The 15,891-nt window shown below is 43.6% G+C and overlaps 1 protein-coding gene across 1 annotated transcript in view; it reads right to left on the bottom strand.

Moving 5' to 3' along the window:
* The window catches only part of SLC7A8 (solute carrier family 7 member 8), a 59,243-nt gene extending 45,696 nt beyond the window's left edge, over positions 1-13,547 (bottom strand). Inside the window, exon 1 of the mRNA XM_055291813.2 lies at positions 12,478-13,547. Coding sequence (XP_055147788.1) covers positions 12,478-12,628 — 151 coding nt within the window. The 5' untranslated portion in view covers positions 12,629-13,547. The remainder of the gene's footprint in view (positions 1-12,477) is intronic.
* Between the last annotated feature and the right edge of the window lie 2,344 nt (positions 13,548-15,891).

Genomic DNA, 15,891 nt, shown 5'->3' with positions numbered 1-15,891 from the left:
GAGACTTTCCTGGAGTGGCTTTGAAAAAGACGAACTGGGAAAAGGCTTTTCTACTTTGGCTATGAACCAACCTTCCTTCCTTCCCTCCTTCCTTCCTTCCTTCCTTCCTTCCTTCCTTCCTTCCTTCCTTCCTTCCTCTCTCTCTTTCTTTCGTTCTTTCTTTTTTTTGTTTTGAGACAGAGTCTCACTCTGTCGCCAAGGATGAAGTGCAGTGGCGCGATCTCAGCTCACTGCAACCTCCGCCTCATGGGTTCAAGTGATTCTCCTGCCTCAGCCTCCCGAGTAGCTGGGATTACAGGCGTGTGCCACCATGTCAGGCTAATTTTTATATTATTAGTAGAGATGGGGTTTCACCATGTTGGCCAGGCTGGTCTTGAACTCCTGACCTCAGGCGATCCGCCTGCCTCGGCCTCCCAAAGTGCTGGGATTACACGTTTGGCCGTGGGTCTCACCACTTTTTCACCCAAGCTGGAGTGTAGTGGTTTGATCATAGCTTACTGCAGCCTCAAACCCCCGGGCTCAAGTGATCCTCCTGTTTCAGCCTCCCGAGTAGCTAGGACTATGGGTGTGTGCCACTACACCCAGCTAATTTTTATTTTTTTAGATGGGGGGAGGGGGTCTTACTATGTTGCCCAGGCTGGTCTTGAATGCCTGGCCTCAAGTGATCCTCCTGCCTTGGCTTCCTAAAGTGCTGAGATTACAGGCATGAGCCATCCCGCCCGGCTGACACACGTTTCTTGATGAGATATAGGAAGAAAGTTGATTACTATGGGTTTTTTCCTCCAATGTTTTAGCTTAGACTCATCGTCCGTAAAGCCACTTAGAATGAGACGCAGATCCATCTGGTATTGCTGAGGTATTCAAGGTTAGAGTTTTAATCCTGCTTCTATCCTCCCCAACTAACAAAGTAATCATCTTATCACACAGATCTTCTTTAGTGAAGAATGAATTCTAGGATGCCTGGACAATGAAACCCAGTTTGGCTTGTTCTGTCAAAGAAAAACCAAGCAAATCATTTCATTAAAAAGGAGCCACGTTGTCTCAATGGGCAAGTCTTCACTAGAAAAATTGCCGGAATTGAGAAAACCTACATTTGCGTTAATAATCACTAACTCCCCCATCTGTAGACCAATACCCATGTGACTCCCATTAAAGCATTACTCACATCTAGGCTTGTCCACACTAGAATGTTACAGCCATCAAAGAATTTCCTAAGGCATAGAATTACAGATTTCTGACGCCCAACAGACCCTCAGATCCAAAAGGCTTTGGCCTTCCTTACTTATGCCAGCCTTAAAATCTAGCCACAGCCTCCTCCTGGGGCTTGGAGGTTTTTTGCCATTTCCATGATGTCCAGAGAAAGCTAGGTGAACCTGCTTTGTGTTTCTTCCACAAAGTGGCTGAGAGGATCTCAGAGCTTTTCAGGACTAAGGGAACAGTGTGAAAGCAGGTCTGGCATGCGGGGCCCAGGCTTTGATCTTCACGCCAGGCCTGGAAGCTCACCATGCCTCTCACCCTGTTTACACTTTCCCATCGGGACTGTACAAACAGCTCCTCAGGGGTAGTAGCAGGTCAAGACTTTGACACATGCCCTGAGGAGTCAACATCTTCTGCAGACTGAGATGTGGAAGGCACTGCAGAACTCTGCTGTTCTGGATTCCTTATTGAAAACATGAAAAGGGCACTAGACTTAGAGCTGGAGCAGAAAATTTGTCTGTGCTTTGCTGTGTGACCTGAATTTTTCTGAAAATCACTCTCTTCATCTGCAGAATGAGAGTAATTGTTCCTGCCCTGCCTACCGCAACAGGGTTGTTGTGGGGAATCAAGGGAGAGCCTATATGTGAGGCACTTTATAATTTGTGAAATGCCAACAAATGCAAGGAATGGCTAGAATTTGTAGCAGTAGGGACAGAGACCAGCCCTAGAAGAATTCAATGGACTTGCTTTGGAGGCTTGGCTCCAAAACAGCACTGTACAGCCAGGACTATGAAACATTCTCTGAGTCATTTGTCTGCTGGTCTAGGTGTAATTTTTAGATGCCGCAGGTGGGCGGGCAGCAGGTAATTGCATCTCAAAAGGTATTTATTGAGCGCCCACTCTGTAATGCTTGTTTTGGAAGGTAATTGGGAAGCACTTGTTCACACATGGACTTTTAATGAAACGGATGGAGCCAACTACCAGCTACTGAAAGACAGGCATCGTAGCCTGGGGGTGGTGGGCGGCTGAGTGTTGAGCCCTCAGATAAGCCCATGAAGGACCCACATCTTGCCTCCAGCATTCCCAGCCCAACTGGGGAGCCAGGCATCCACAGTGAGAGGCTTTGTCTTCCTCGGTGGTTTTCAACTGAGAGCAACTTGTCTACCACCTCCAGAAGACAGCTGGCCGTATCTGGAGACACTTTTGGTTGTCACAATGAGTGGGAGAGCTACCAGCACCTGGTGTGTAGAGGCCGGTAATGCTGCTAAACATCCTACCATAGACAGGACAGCCTCCCACAACGAAGTATCTGGGCTTCATTGAAGTTTGAAGGTAGAACAGGGCTTCTCAACCTCAGCACTGTTACCTTTTGGTTAAGCTCTAATCTCTTTCAAATTTGAGCCTGGATGATTTTTTTTTTTTTTAAAGCTAAGCACAAAAATGTATTATTCACGGGAATAACTCATTTTTAAACAGAACAAAATTTTCATTGTGGTAAAGACATGTAACAAAATTTACCATCTTAACCATTTTTAAGTCTATAGTTTAGCAGTGTTAAGTATATTCACATCATTGTGAGGCAATCTTGAATGATGATTTGTTTTTGACTGACTGCTATTATTCAATACTCACCATGTACTAGGTTATAGGATGTGAAAGTGAGACACAGTGCCTGGTTTCAAGGAACTGTGTGGAAAGGGAAGACATATGTGCACAGATACAGAACTGATACCACCATGCAGAGCAGAAGCTGCATGAGGGCTATTGCAATATATGACAAGATTTTAATGGGTGGAAAAAAAATCACTGGCTTGGGCTGTTCAGAAAAGTCTTCCTGGGAGAGGGAAGTGTCAGACTGATGCTGATGAGTGAGTAGAGTCAGCTCAGCAAAGAGAAAAGGAAAAGCAACCAGCTGGTTGCTAAGCAGATCAGACTTGGGCTGAAAAGGTCAGTCTTCTTACTGGATCAGTCCAGTTGAAATTTCAGAACCAAAATTATTGAGTGTGTGAGTTGGGGGTGGGAACCACTAATCATCAATGGTTCCCCCCATTCTACAACATACTGATGCACTATGGTATCTTCCAATAAATATTAATTTCTTTCTCTCCTTGAGTTAAAGGAGTGCAAGGGCTTTGTTTTATTTTTTAAATTTTTACTTTCTTTTTCTTTTGAGACAAGGTCTCACTCTGTCACCCAGGCTGGAGTGCAGCAGCATGATCACAGCTCACTGCAACCTCTGCCTCCCGAGCTCAAGCAATCCTCCCACCTCAGCCTCCCTAGTGCTGGGACCACAGGCGTGTGCCACCCCACTCGACTAATTTTTAAATATTTTCTAGAGGCAGGGTCCCACTGTGTTGCCCAGGCTGGTCTTGAACTCCTGGATCCAAGTGATCCTCCCACCTCAGCCTCCCAAAGTGCTGGAATTACAGGTATGTGCCACCCCACCTGGCCAGCTTTGTTTAAATACTCCACAAGAAACTTCCATTGCACAGCTAAGTAAACTGATAATTCGCTTGCTCAAGATTATGAAGATTGTAAACAAACTTAAGACTATCTCTAAAGCCCATCTTTTCCTAATCAGTGGTTCCTCCCAGTCTATGGCATGCTGATGCAAATCATGGAAAAATTCACACTAAACTTTCTGCTTTCAGTATCAGGGTCCAAATACCACCTTAAGTCAACCTGACCTGTCTTTATCAGCTGCTTACTAAACACTCTTTGCAGAACTGTACTCTTAAAAAGCACTGAAGTATTTGTGCATTTCCTAAATGTACAAACAAGCACTTTTAAAACATGGAAACGGATGAGAAAAGTAATAATTCTGCAGCAGTAGTACTCTTTCTGAGTAGTCTGCTTTTGCAATGTGCAGTTCAGTGTGAGGTTGCCTGGTCCATCTTCAGACATTGTGAAACCTTCTCCCCAGAAGTGATGTCACTGCTAATGCTGAGGATATTTAAAGCAGGGAGCAAACCAATGGGAAGACATGTGACTGTGACAAAGATGAGGGATGAGATGTGATCAATAAAGCTTTTCAGCTCAAACTTCACTCATTCTATAAATAAAACAGCTTAAAATAGACTTGAGGGATTATTTTGCCTCCTAGAAATAAAATTCACCAGTGCTCAGGACAAGGCCTAGAATATAATGTGCTCGGTGAGTGTTTGTTAAAATGTGGAATAATTCTGAATCCTATGTCTAGCTGCTCCCACTCCTGCCGCAGACAGGAGCCTGCAGCTTGCCATTTCCAGATCTCCAGGGAGAAGGGATCTGGGGGCCTGCTCTGTAGACGTGTTCTGGAAGGGGAAAGAAGGCATGGTTCTCCATGCTCTGTGTGCTCAGCAGGGAGTTAAACATTGGAAAGGAACAGTTTCTAGCCCCCTGGGTTCCTGAATGGCTCTTGTTTTCTGTAGTTTGGGATATACTCCCGGGATCATTTGCGTGTGCCTGCTTTTCTAGATCCATCTCCCTCTCCTACAATAACAACAAAACAACAACAGACATTCCTGAGGCATTTCTTTGAAGGCAGCTGTGCTGCTGGATTACCCATCAGAAAAGACAGAAAACTTCGGTAGCCTGGCAACTTGAGAAGCCCCAGCCAAGATGCCCCACACCTCTACGCCACTTCAATAAGCTGATTAAACTCAGAAAAGTGTGTATATGGTGCTGGCCACTCTGAGAAGGTGATTTGGTTTGGGTACAGTGGTGTTTTGTGTTTGTGGGTTTGTTTGTTGTTGTTTTGAGACAGAGTCCTGGAGTAAGCAGTAGTGCAACTTGGCTCACTGCAACCTCCATCTCCCGGGTTCAAGCGATTCTCGTGCCTCAGCCTTCCAAGGAGCTGGGACTACAGGCGCCTGCCACCACACCTGGCTAATTTTTGTATTTTTATTAGAGATGGGGTTTCACCATGTTGGCCAGGCTGGTCCCGATCTCCTGACCTCAAGTGATCCACCCGCCTCCGCCTTCCAAAGCGCTGGGATTACAGGCGTGAGCCACCGCACCCGGCCGGTACAGGGTGTTTTTAACTGTGATTGTTTAAAATGGCTGTCTGGTGTGTCTCTTGGACATAGTTTCTTAGCTGCCGGGTTCCTACTTTCTTTCCTCGACTCTAAGCATCTCCTGCTAGTCCATCATTCTGTGTAACTCTGCTCTTTGAGGGAATGTATTATCACCCTGACAGTAGCAGATTCAACCAAGTTACTCCTTGAGCTCTCTGGTTCCTGGAGTCAGGAAGCGTCCAACAGGATCCCTGGTCCCAGCCACTTTGCACTCCAGAGTGAGGAGCATTTTAGTTAAGCCCAGTTGCTTCAGATTTTAGTGACCTGGGTGGGGATCTAGGCTCTACCATCACCTAGCAATGTATGCTCAGTAAATGGTAGCTACTTATTATTATTACATTGCTGGATATATAGCTTTTCCCTACTCAACAAGATGTGTTTGTTTTGAAATACCTCCTAGCTGGCTTTTGTCCCAGAATTTTATTTGAGAACAATGAGGGTTTTAATCACATTTTCATCCCGAATGAACCAAATCGTAATCCTTCTATGTTTTGTGTGAGGGTATTTGTATTTTTTAATTGAAGTACAAACTCAAGAAGCAGTTTTCACACTCCGTCCCTCTGGTCAACATCCAGTAGACATTTTTGGGATTAGAAGCTAATACATCATATTAGAGACTAAAATACAAAATCTTCTAAAGTGGTATAGACCACATGGGTGTGAGATCTTTTATACTTGAAATTTTTCTAAGTCAGCCCAGAGCCATTTCAGTACAGATATACCCATAGCCACACTTCCCTGTTGACAGAAACCCTTTAAATTTTTTTCCCCCAATTTTTTCAGTATCAGACATCCATGGTCTTTCTGGACTCCAGTCTCAGGGTTGTCTTCCTCCATGGCCAACTGCCCCACCATGCAATATATATCAGACTCCTCCAGTCTTGGTTACCAATTAGAAATGAGAAATGGCTAAGTGTTTTGGCTATGGAGTCATCTCAGTTATCAGTGGTGTGACCCTAGGAAAATTAGCTACCAGCTCTGTGACTCAATTTCCCCATTTTTAACATACAGGTAATTATAATAAGTACTTTCTTAGGATTGTTGTGAAGATTGAATAAAATAATATACGTAAAGAGCTTATAGATCAGGAATTGGCATTTAGGCCGGGCGCGGTGACTCACGCCTATAATCCCAGCACTTTGGGAGGCCGAGGTGGGCAGATCACTTGAGGTCAGGAGTTTGAGACTAGCCTGGCCAACATGGTGAAACCCTGTCTTTACTAAAAATACAAAAATTAGCTGAGCGTGGTAGCTCGTGCCTGTAATCCCAGCTACTCAGGAGGCTGAGTCAGAAGAATCACTTGAATCTGGGAGGGAGAAGTTGCAGTGAGCCGAGATTGCGCCACTGCACTCCAGCCTGGGAGACTGAGCGAGACTCTGTCTCAAAAAAAAAAAAAAAAAAAAAAAGAAAAAGAATTGGCATTTAGTAAGAGCTCAATAAATACTATTTTAAAAAATCATGTTAATTGGGAGATAGTGGTCTAGTAGCTAGATCAGCATCCAGTATTGTTTTGTAGCAAATATACTAAGATCCCCCATAAACATAAATTGTGCTGAAAACAAAATGGTCTGACATTATATACTTTTTAATTTTATTATTACAGCTCTCCAGCCAGCTTCTTCACCTTTGTTAAGTTTAGCTTAAAGCTGCCTCCTTACATATTTTAAATTCCATTTAAAGGTTTCTCCATATGTAGTGAAACGTAACCTAACTGGATGTGTAAATAGACTGTAACCTACTTTTGTACCATTCACTGAGTTTCAGCCAATCAAAGGCAGCCAACTGTCCAACCCTTGTGCAAATAAGGCAAATGTAGAGCTGTAACCAATCCAGCTGTTTCTGTACCTTACTTCCATTTCCTGTATGTCACTTGCCTTTTTCTGCCCATAAATCTTCTTCAACCATGAGGCTGCCCCAGAAACTCTGAACCAGTTCTGGTTCAAGAGGCTGCCTGATACACAAATAGTTCTTTGCTCAATTAAACACTGTTAAATTCAATTTGTTTAAGGTTTTCCTTTTAATGCCTTCAAGACATAGATTCTGGTTACATACGTAGATATGTGACTGGTATAAAGCACCTAAATGGCCAGGAACTCTGTGGGCACCTCTAACATGGCTGGGAAGAACACTTGTCCATAAAGGAAAGGTGTGCATGTGCAGGAATGAATGCGAGCATGGTCTGTGCTGGCCAGAAGCCCCTCAGGCTCACCCAAGTCTTCCTGCAACTGCACTGGGAATATTACTTTCTTCCACTCCCAGCTGACAGCCCAGCTCCCCCCTATACTGGGAACCTTCCTCACTGGGAACACAAAATTAATTGCTATACAATAAGTATTCATTCATCTATAAAAATGAATAAGGACCTCTCTCCAGATTCTAAAAGTAAATACTCCTTTAGGAGATAAAAATAGAAATAGTAAAGAATAATGCTTACGAGCTTGATTCAGGATTCAGACAAGCTCTGGGTTTGAATCCTAGCTCTAATATTTTTTAGTTGTGTGACTTTCAGCAAAGTGGCTTACCCCTTTGAACCTCTATTTCCTATCTAGAGAAAGAGATAATAAATTGTCTACCAAATGAGTTATTGTGAATGACAAATAAGTTCAGGTACGTTAGGTAATTGGATGGGTACCTGGCATATACTAAGAGTTTAATAAACACAGCTATTAACAGTAGCTTTGGTATCATTAATAAATGAACTTTGCTGTCCTCCACACCCTCTTTCAACTTTGGGGGGAACTCCACATTCATAGTGAAATCTAAATTAATATGCTGCCAACAGGTTTCCCTAGCCAAGTACATGGAGAGCAAAAGCCTGGTTAGGTTGGGACAAGGGTGATGTTAAAAGATTAAAATGGGCCAACCTAATTGTCCAGGTTGATAAAACTACTCCTAGCTTAAAGATTTTCAAGCCAGGTTCCCAGCAGCCCTGCAGATAAATGTTTCCTCTTCATATTTTTGTCCTGGAGTCCGTTAAATTCAACAATCATTTGAGTAAGTATTCCTTAGCAGGCATTCTGTTAAACACTAAAGATTCAGAAATATATAAGACACTTGCTTTTTTTTTTTAAGAGGCAAGGTTTTGTTGGGCACGGTGGCCCACACCTGTAACCCCAACACTTTGGGAGGCTGAGGCAGGAGGATTGCTTGAGCCCAGGAGTTCAAGATAGCCTGGGCAGCATAGGGAGACCCTGTCTCTAAAAAAAATTAAAAATAATTTAAAAAATTATTAAGCTACTTGGGAGGCTGAGGTGGGAGAATTGCTTTCGAGGCTGCAGTGAGCTATGATTGCACCACTGTACTCCAGCCTGGTTAACAGAGTGAGATCTTGTCTCCAAAAAAAAAATGAAAATGAGGTCTTGCTCTGTTGCCTAGGCTGGCCTGAAACTCCTGGGCTAAAATGATCAAGTAGATGGGACTACAGGTATCCACCACCACACCTGGCTCAATTTTTCTCATAGTTCAATTTTTTTTTAAGGACACAATCTTTGATCTAGGAAATAGCAGTTTAGTCATTATGCTTTTACCTACGAAAACTCCCAGAATCAGCTTTTCTACTTCATCTTCTCAAACCCTTCAAGATGCTTCTTAATCCAGTTCTTAGTAAGAACCTCTCTCTCCTTGCCTCCCACCATTCACATAACTTTGCCCTACTTCAGCTCTTACACAACTAAACCATGTCATTAATTTTGAATGTTCTCTGTTTAGTACATCTGCATCTCATCTTCCCAATCGGGATATAAGGAACTCTCTGGCATAAATCTTCTATTAATTCATTGTATATTTCCATAACACCTACCATTCTGTTATCCCTGCTTTCAATCATCCATGATGATTGTGAATGAAATTTTACAAAACATGTAGTTTAAATTATCCCTCTTAGTCAGTTAGGTATGAGAGAGATAGATTTAGGGCAAATGTAACTTTGCCACAGTCCCTGAAAAAAAAAAAAAGATTTGGGGGCCGGGCACGATGGCTCATGCCTGTAATCCCAGCACTGATAGGCCGAGGTGGGAGGATTTCTTGAGCCTAGAAGTTGGAGACCAGCCTGGGCAATATAGTGAGACCCTGTTTCTACAAGACAAAATTTAAAATTAGCTAGGTGTCGTGGTGGATGCCTGTGGTCACAGCTACTGAGGAAGCTGAGCTGGAAGGATCGCTTGAGCCCAGGAGTTTGAGGCTGCAGCGATGCAGTGAGCACGCCACAGCACTCCAGCCTAGGCAACACAGCGAGACCCTGTCTCAAAAAAAAAAAAAAAAAAAAAAAAAAAAGAAAGAAAGATTTGGGACAAATTCTACTTTTCCATACCATGTCTCCTGATTCACTTAGAAAATTTCCTTTCTCTTTTTGACTTCTTTTTTTTTTTTTTTTTTTTTTGAGATGGAGTCTCGCTCTGTCACCCAGGCTGGAGTAGAGTGGCGCAACCTTGGCTCACTGCAACCTCTGCCTCCTGGGTTCAAGCAATTCTCCTGCCTCAGCCTTACAAGTAGCTGGGACTACAGGTGTGTGCCACGACGCCCGGCTAATTTTTTGTATTTTTAGTAGAGACGAGGTTTCACCGTGTCAGCCAGGATGGTCTTGATCTCCTGACCTCGTGATCCGCCCGCCTTGGCCTCCCAAAGTGCTGGGATTACACGCATGAGCCACCGCACCCGGCCCTCTTTTTGCCGTTTAGTTCTCTTTTTTTCTGCAGTGTTGACATTGAACACCAGATCCCTGAAATCTACACAGAAAATGCCATTTCTATTTTTGCATTTGGTCTTGAAAACACTTGAATCACGATCATCCACTGAGAAACTTCTCCAGAAGAGGAAAGGGCAGTTCCTCAGCACATCTGTGACTCAACAGCAACTCAGGAGGGGAAGCAGAATGGATTTTGTCCCCTGTATCATCTTAAAGGGGAAATTTGTGTCTAGCTTAAATTGGGGTAGAATAGTGTCTATTAACTCTACAAGGATTCTCATGCTTTGCAAAAATATCCCAATTTCTCTGAAATCACATATTTGGAATCTCTTTTCATCACAGAACACCAGAGCTGCCATTCTTGTTACTGTAATGCCACCATGGGGAGCTTTGAGATTATTCTCCCATTGAAGTACCATCCATAAGGTTGTGGACAAATCCGTAGTAACATATACCCACAGAAATTGTACTTATTATACCTGAACACTCCCATTTCTTCATAGTCTTAGAAAAAGATGCTAAAGGAAGAGACAAAAACATCAGTATATAGGAAAATACTCTCTACCCTTGAATACCTGAACCTGGAGATCGAGACCATCCTGGCTAACACGGTGAAACCCCGTCTCTACTAAAAATACAAAAAAAATTAGCCGGGCGTGGTGGCGGGCGCCTGCAGTCCCAGCTACTCGGGAGGCTGAAGCAGGAGAATGGCGAACCCGGGGGGTGGAACTTGCAGTGAGCCGAGATCGCGCCACTGCACTCCAGCCTGGGCGACAGAGTGAGACTCCGTCTCAAAAAAAAAAAAAAGAATACCTGAACCTATGTTGGGAAGGGCGAGCCAGGCTGAGGCTGGAAGAAGGATGTTTAATTGTGCTTGTATGCCTGTGGGCGTGCGCATCTGTGTATAAGTCAGAACCTTCCTAGAGGGGGAAAATGCTTAATTCTGTCAGTCAAATTGGTGAACGAGGTATCGGCCTCTGGATTATTTATAGACCTTAAACTGGCATGTGCTATACATACTGAATACTTGGCTGTTCTCATTTCTTTTGAGCAATTGAGATAAAGTAAAGGAGAGGCAAATAAAAATGTCATGAGAAAAAGTAAAGAGAGATTCAGATCATGACTATAATTTTTCTTATAACATTATCTTTCTTATAACTGTAGGTGGCCTGGAAAACTTCCCAGAGTCAGAGAATCACATAAAATAGGATTCCAGGGGGTGGGAGGAGTTGGGGGGGTGGGGGGATGGGATTTCATTTTAGAAAGAGACTGAAGAGAGCTTGGTCACTGAAGTTCCTGGTGTAGAGGTGAAGAGGATTATCTGAATACTGTACTGATTTTATCTGATTTCCAGAGTGCTCTCCAGTGTCACTATTGCTCAGATGCCAAAATATCTCTGAGCTATTACATAGAACATGGCGTCAGCCAGAGAAACTGGTTCAGGGGCACCCGGACACAACGAGCTTTCATAAAGGAACTCTGGAGAGATGACAAAGAAGCATATCTATGCCTGACCGTCCTGCACTCCTTTTTCTGGGAAGAAAGTAAAGCCCTCTACCAAAGATAGCAGAACAATCTCTCACTCTGAAGTGAGGGCAGGAATAGTGGGCTATTGCCTGCCATCCATCTCCAAGGCTTCTCTGGAAAGAGGATGTGCTGTCTAGAGAGGAAGCTGTATTTGGGACTCCTGCCCTGCAAAGTACATTCAGGGGGTCTGAGTGGCCTGCACTGGCACTCCTGGGGCCACCCAGGTTCCCCACCTTCAGCACCTCCCAGCTAGGACACATATTTTACCCATCAGTTCCTCCTCAACTCCACATTCTAGTTACTCCTGATTCCCTCTGAGAGCCTCACCGGGTCCTCCGTGGCTGTTAAGAAACAGGTGGACCCCACCAGGCAACTGGAGAAACTGCAAACTCTCCACTTACCGAGAGGTACAATCTGTCCCCTCTTTTCTTCCATAACTTCCCCATCTGTGAAATGGGAATAACAGCCCTGTCACAGCTACTTCACACAGTAAAAGTGCTGCATAAGGTGGAAAACGCTAAAATAAAAAGGCAGGGCATTGCTGTTGCTATTTTTAATACCTATCCCATAGTTTCATTTAACATAAAACAGCAAAATAGCTACCAAATATACCTTAAAAGCCCATCCTCAGCCTGGGAATAATAGCTGCATAAAAACTTGTTCAGGTCCCTCAGTCCCTCCTTAAACCTATTGAACTAGAACCTCCAAGTATAGAGACCAGGACCTGTATTTTTAAGGAGTTCCCAGGCAATGCTAATCATCAGCCGGGTTTCTGACCACGATTTGCTCCATTCTACGAACACTGGGCAGAATCTTTGCCCGGTTTGGAGGAAAAGATATATGATGTATTTCCTATGCCTCTCAAACTTGACCAGTGGAGGTGGGTTACAGCTCAGGTGACTGACAACCTTTTCTAAGGAATAGGAAGAACAATAATGCTTTCGAAGGGTTAAGACCTCACAGGAGGACCACTAGAGGGGAGAGGAAGGGTCGGCGGGGAGGAATGGAACTCACCTACGATGATACCACAGGCACTGACCAATCCGATCTCTTTCTTCAGGGCTACTCCGCCCCCTCCGGAACCAGCCTCGGGGCTGGCGTCCGACTCGCCCCCACCTGAGTGTTTCTTTTCGGTGTTGTTTCGGTGCCTGGCTCCTTCTTCCATCCTTCTCGGTAGGATTGCAACCTCAAAAGCTGCCTCCCTTTCTAAATGCGTATTCGTGTAAATATATTGGGAGAGAGCTTTGAATTAGAACGCCCTTTTCCGAAATAGGAACCACTCCTACCCTCTGAAAAAAGGCAAGCAGATAAAAGAGAAAACGAAAAATATTCCTACTCCGTATTCACACTTTCTGATCACTCGTGTTGACAAACAAGAAAAGTGTTGCTAAAAAAAAAAAAAAAAAAAAAAAAAAAAAAAGGCCAGGGGAGACATACATTTAAATATAAAAATAGAACTGTGCCAGCGACTCCGGCTGGAATTCTGCTGAAAGGGATGTGTGTTCAGAAACCAGGATGGTTCTGCTCTGTGCACCAGGCAGTGGCTTATTCAGAAAGAGAGCCTGGATTTCCCTTCACCTCTCCCCCTAATAAAACAGGAGATTGCCTTTACCTCCCCTTAGTTTTTTCTTTTATGATGAAGACAAAAGTAGTTTTCATTAACGGTAGGAAAAAAGAGCAATCCTCAGGTACTTTCTTCTCTTCTAGAAAAAAAAACTGGGGACCTGACCGTGTTGCTCTAGATCTGGTTTCCACCTGCTATGGGTTTCTTTTCCTTTCCCCGTCTTCTGCTTCCGCCTTTCCCAGATGTCCCCTTCTTTCTCGCTGGTCTTCGTGCCCTTGTTGTCCTCTTTTCGATCCCCGTTCTACTGCACAGCCGGCCCCATCCCCCTGGCTTTCGGGAGAGTGGCTTCTCCACACACTAGCGTGCTTCTCTTTAGCGAGGGGTTTTATTCGCCCGCCGAGGCTCCGCCCCTGCCTCCTCTGCTCCCCTCCATCCTCAGTCCCGTCTCCTCCCTCCTCTGCAATTTAAGTATTAGCACAGAGCCCCCAAACAGCACTGAGAAAATGGACTAAGTTATTTCTTTTTGCAATCGTCTCTCGCTTTCTCCATCTTTCTCCTTGCAACCAAGTGGAAGTAAACTCCTTCCACGTCAACTGTTCCGGGAGAGCTCATTAGCTAGTATAATGTTACAGGTCATACAGCATCTGTGAGCTTTATAAATAAGGGAACAGTTGTGCAGATACTTTTAATGCCATCAGAAATAAACTAGCCAATGTGTTAAAAAATATTTAGGACTGGATCATTTGAGAGTACAGGAGAGAATGTTGAAGGGACATCATCTTCGAGTTTCCTAAAAATAGGGGGAATCGACGGGTGGGGGAGGGAAATGGAAGGGAAAAATGGGAATGAAACAATGAAACATGTTTTCCAATGAAAACAATGGGAAAAAGGTTCTTTCAGCGTAATTGTGAGCTACGAAGAGTACAGAGGAAACAAAATCGCCAGGCGCGGTGGCTTACGCCTGTAATCCCAGCACTTTAGGAGGCTGAGAGGGGAGGATCACGTGAGCCCAGGAGTTTGAGACCAGCCTGTGCAACAGAGCGAGACCCCGTCTACTAAAAAATTTAAAATTAGCCGGGTGCAGTGGTGCAGGCCTGTAGTCTTAGCTACTCAGGAGGCTGAGGCTGGAGGATTGCTTGAGCCCAGGAGGTGAAGGCTGCAGTGAGCTATGATGACGCCACTGCACTCCAGCCTGGGAGGTAGAGCAAGACCCTGTCTCAAAAACAAAATGAAACAAAAAGCCAGAAAAACCACATGCACATACAAAAAGATAAAAAACAAAATTACCAGGTAGCCTTGTTGTTCACAGCTCTTATTTAGGGCTGGCTGAAACATGAAAAAAATGACTCAAACCCTGGTCCTGCAACTTCCAATATTTTTGCACTTATAAACTATTTGAAAAGCACACATGGGGAATTATCAGTACATCGCTGATCATGAAACAGACTTGTTGATGTTAGAATAACTAGCTTATTACCATATTGAAATGATGCCTCTACTTTTTTGAAGAATTTCACTCAGAAACTGCTGCCTTAAGGTGAGAGCAACAATGTCTATTTATAATTGTAAAGTATTTTGAAAAAACAGCATGAAGCAATATAGTGGACAACACTATAAGTCTAAAATAGTTATTTTTAGCCTTATTAAATATATTATGCAAAATTATTTAATTTTAAAGTGGGCCTAAAAAATAAAGTTCCCCCAAACTGACCCCTAACTACAGAAATTTGGCCTCACTTTCTGGAAAATGTTCCAAAAGATTTTGGGTTTTAAGGAAAATAAATACTTAATTCCTTAAAATGAGGTTGGTTGAGCTATCGTAGCGAAAGCTTTTTCAAATGGGGTAAAGTCCAATCAGCAGTCATCTGCTCCCCTTGATCACTCAGCAAGTATTAAGAGGTTTCAAAGGTTGGGAGGAACTTCCTCTCCTCCTTTTGCTGGTTCAAGATACAGCAAATTGAAAGACTCAGCAAAAAAAAAAACAACAAACATACAAAAAAAAACCAGACAAGGCAGGGAATATATAGCACAAAACTCCATGGGAGGGAATGAGTCATGGGAAATGAAAAAATGTTGAATTTGCCTCTAGCCTTTCCTAACAATCTTAGAAAACACTGAGGGAAAATTTGATAGATTCATTTGTAAACATTCAGATTTGAAGACTTCTGCTCCGATTTCAACATCACCGTATAAAACAAATAATGTTTCTGCTTCTCAAATGTGAGTTCTTTCAGTAATATTTGGTAGTTCTAATTTATATGATGCAGACTTAATGTGGGATAAAACATGAATGTGATAAATTTGAGGTCTCTTGCTAAAACCAGTGCAAACTGATAACTATATGGTAAGCTTTAGCCCTCTCAAATTATGAACTAAGAAGCTAAGGGGGTTATGGGATCAAATACATTCTTGGAATACAGTGGTACTAGGTGCACACGTTGGAAAGGAAGAGTTGCTAAAGATTAGTATTTCTATTTCTTTAGCACTTGGAATTTATAAGTGGCTTATTACCATCGATTACTGGTGCGATGTAATATCCAGGAAAGGCGCTGGGCATGGTGGCTCATGCCTGTAATTCCAGCACTTTGGGAGGCCGAAGCAGGTGGAGTGCTTGAGCTCAGGGGTTCAAGACCAGACTGGGCAATGTGGTGAAACCCCATCTCTACAAAAATTAGCTGGGTGTGGTGGCTCATGCCTGTAGTCCCAGCTACTCAGGAGGCTGAGGTGGGAGGATCGTGTGAGCCCGGGAGGTTGAGGCTGCAATGAGCCAAGATCGCACCACTGCACTCCAGCCTGGGTGGCAAAGTGAGAACCTGTCTTTAAAAAAACCAAACCAAAACAAACAAACAAACAAACAAAGCTAG

This window comes from Symphalangus syndactylus, chromosome 9 (genome assembly GCF_028878055.3).
Source record: "Symphalangus syndactylus isolate Jambi chromosome 9, NHGRI_mSymSyn1-v2.1_pri, whole genome shotgun sequence".
Lineage (NCBI taxonomy): Eukaryota > Metazoa > Chordata > Mammalia > Primates > Hylobatidae > Symphalangus > Symphalangus syndactylus.
Note: the sequence above shows the minus strand (reverse complement) of the source record. Positions and strands in the feature narration are given on the sequence as shown.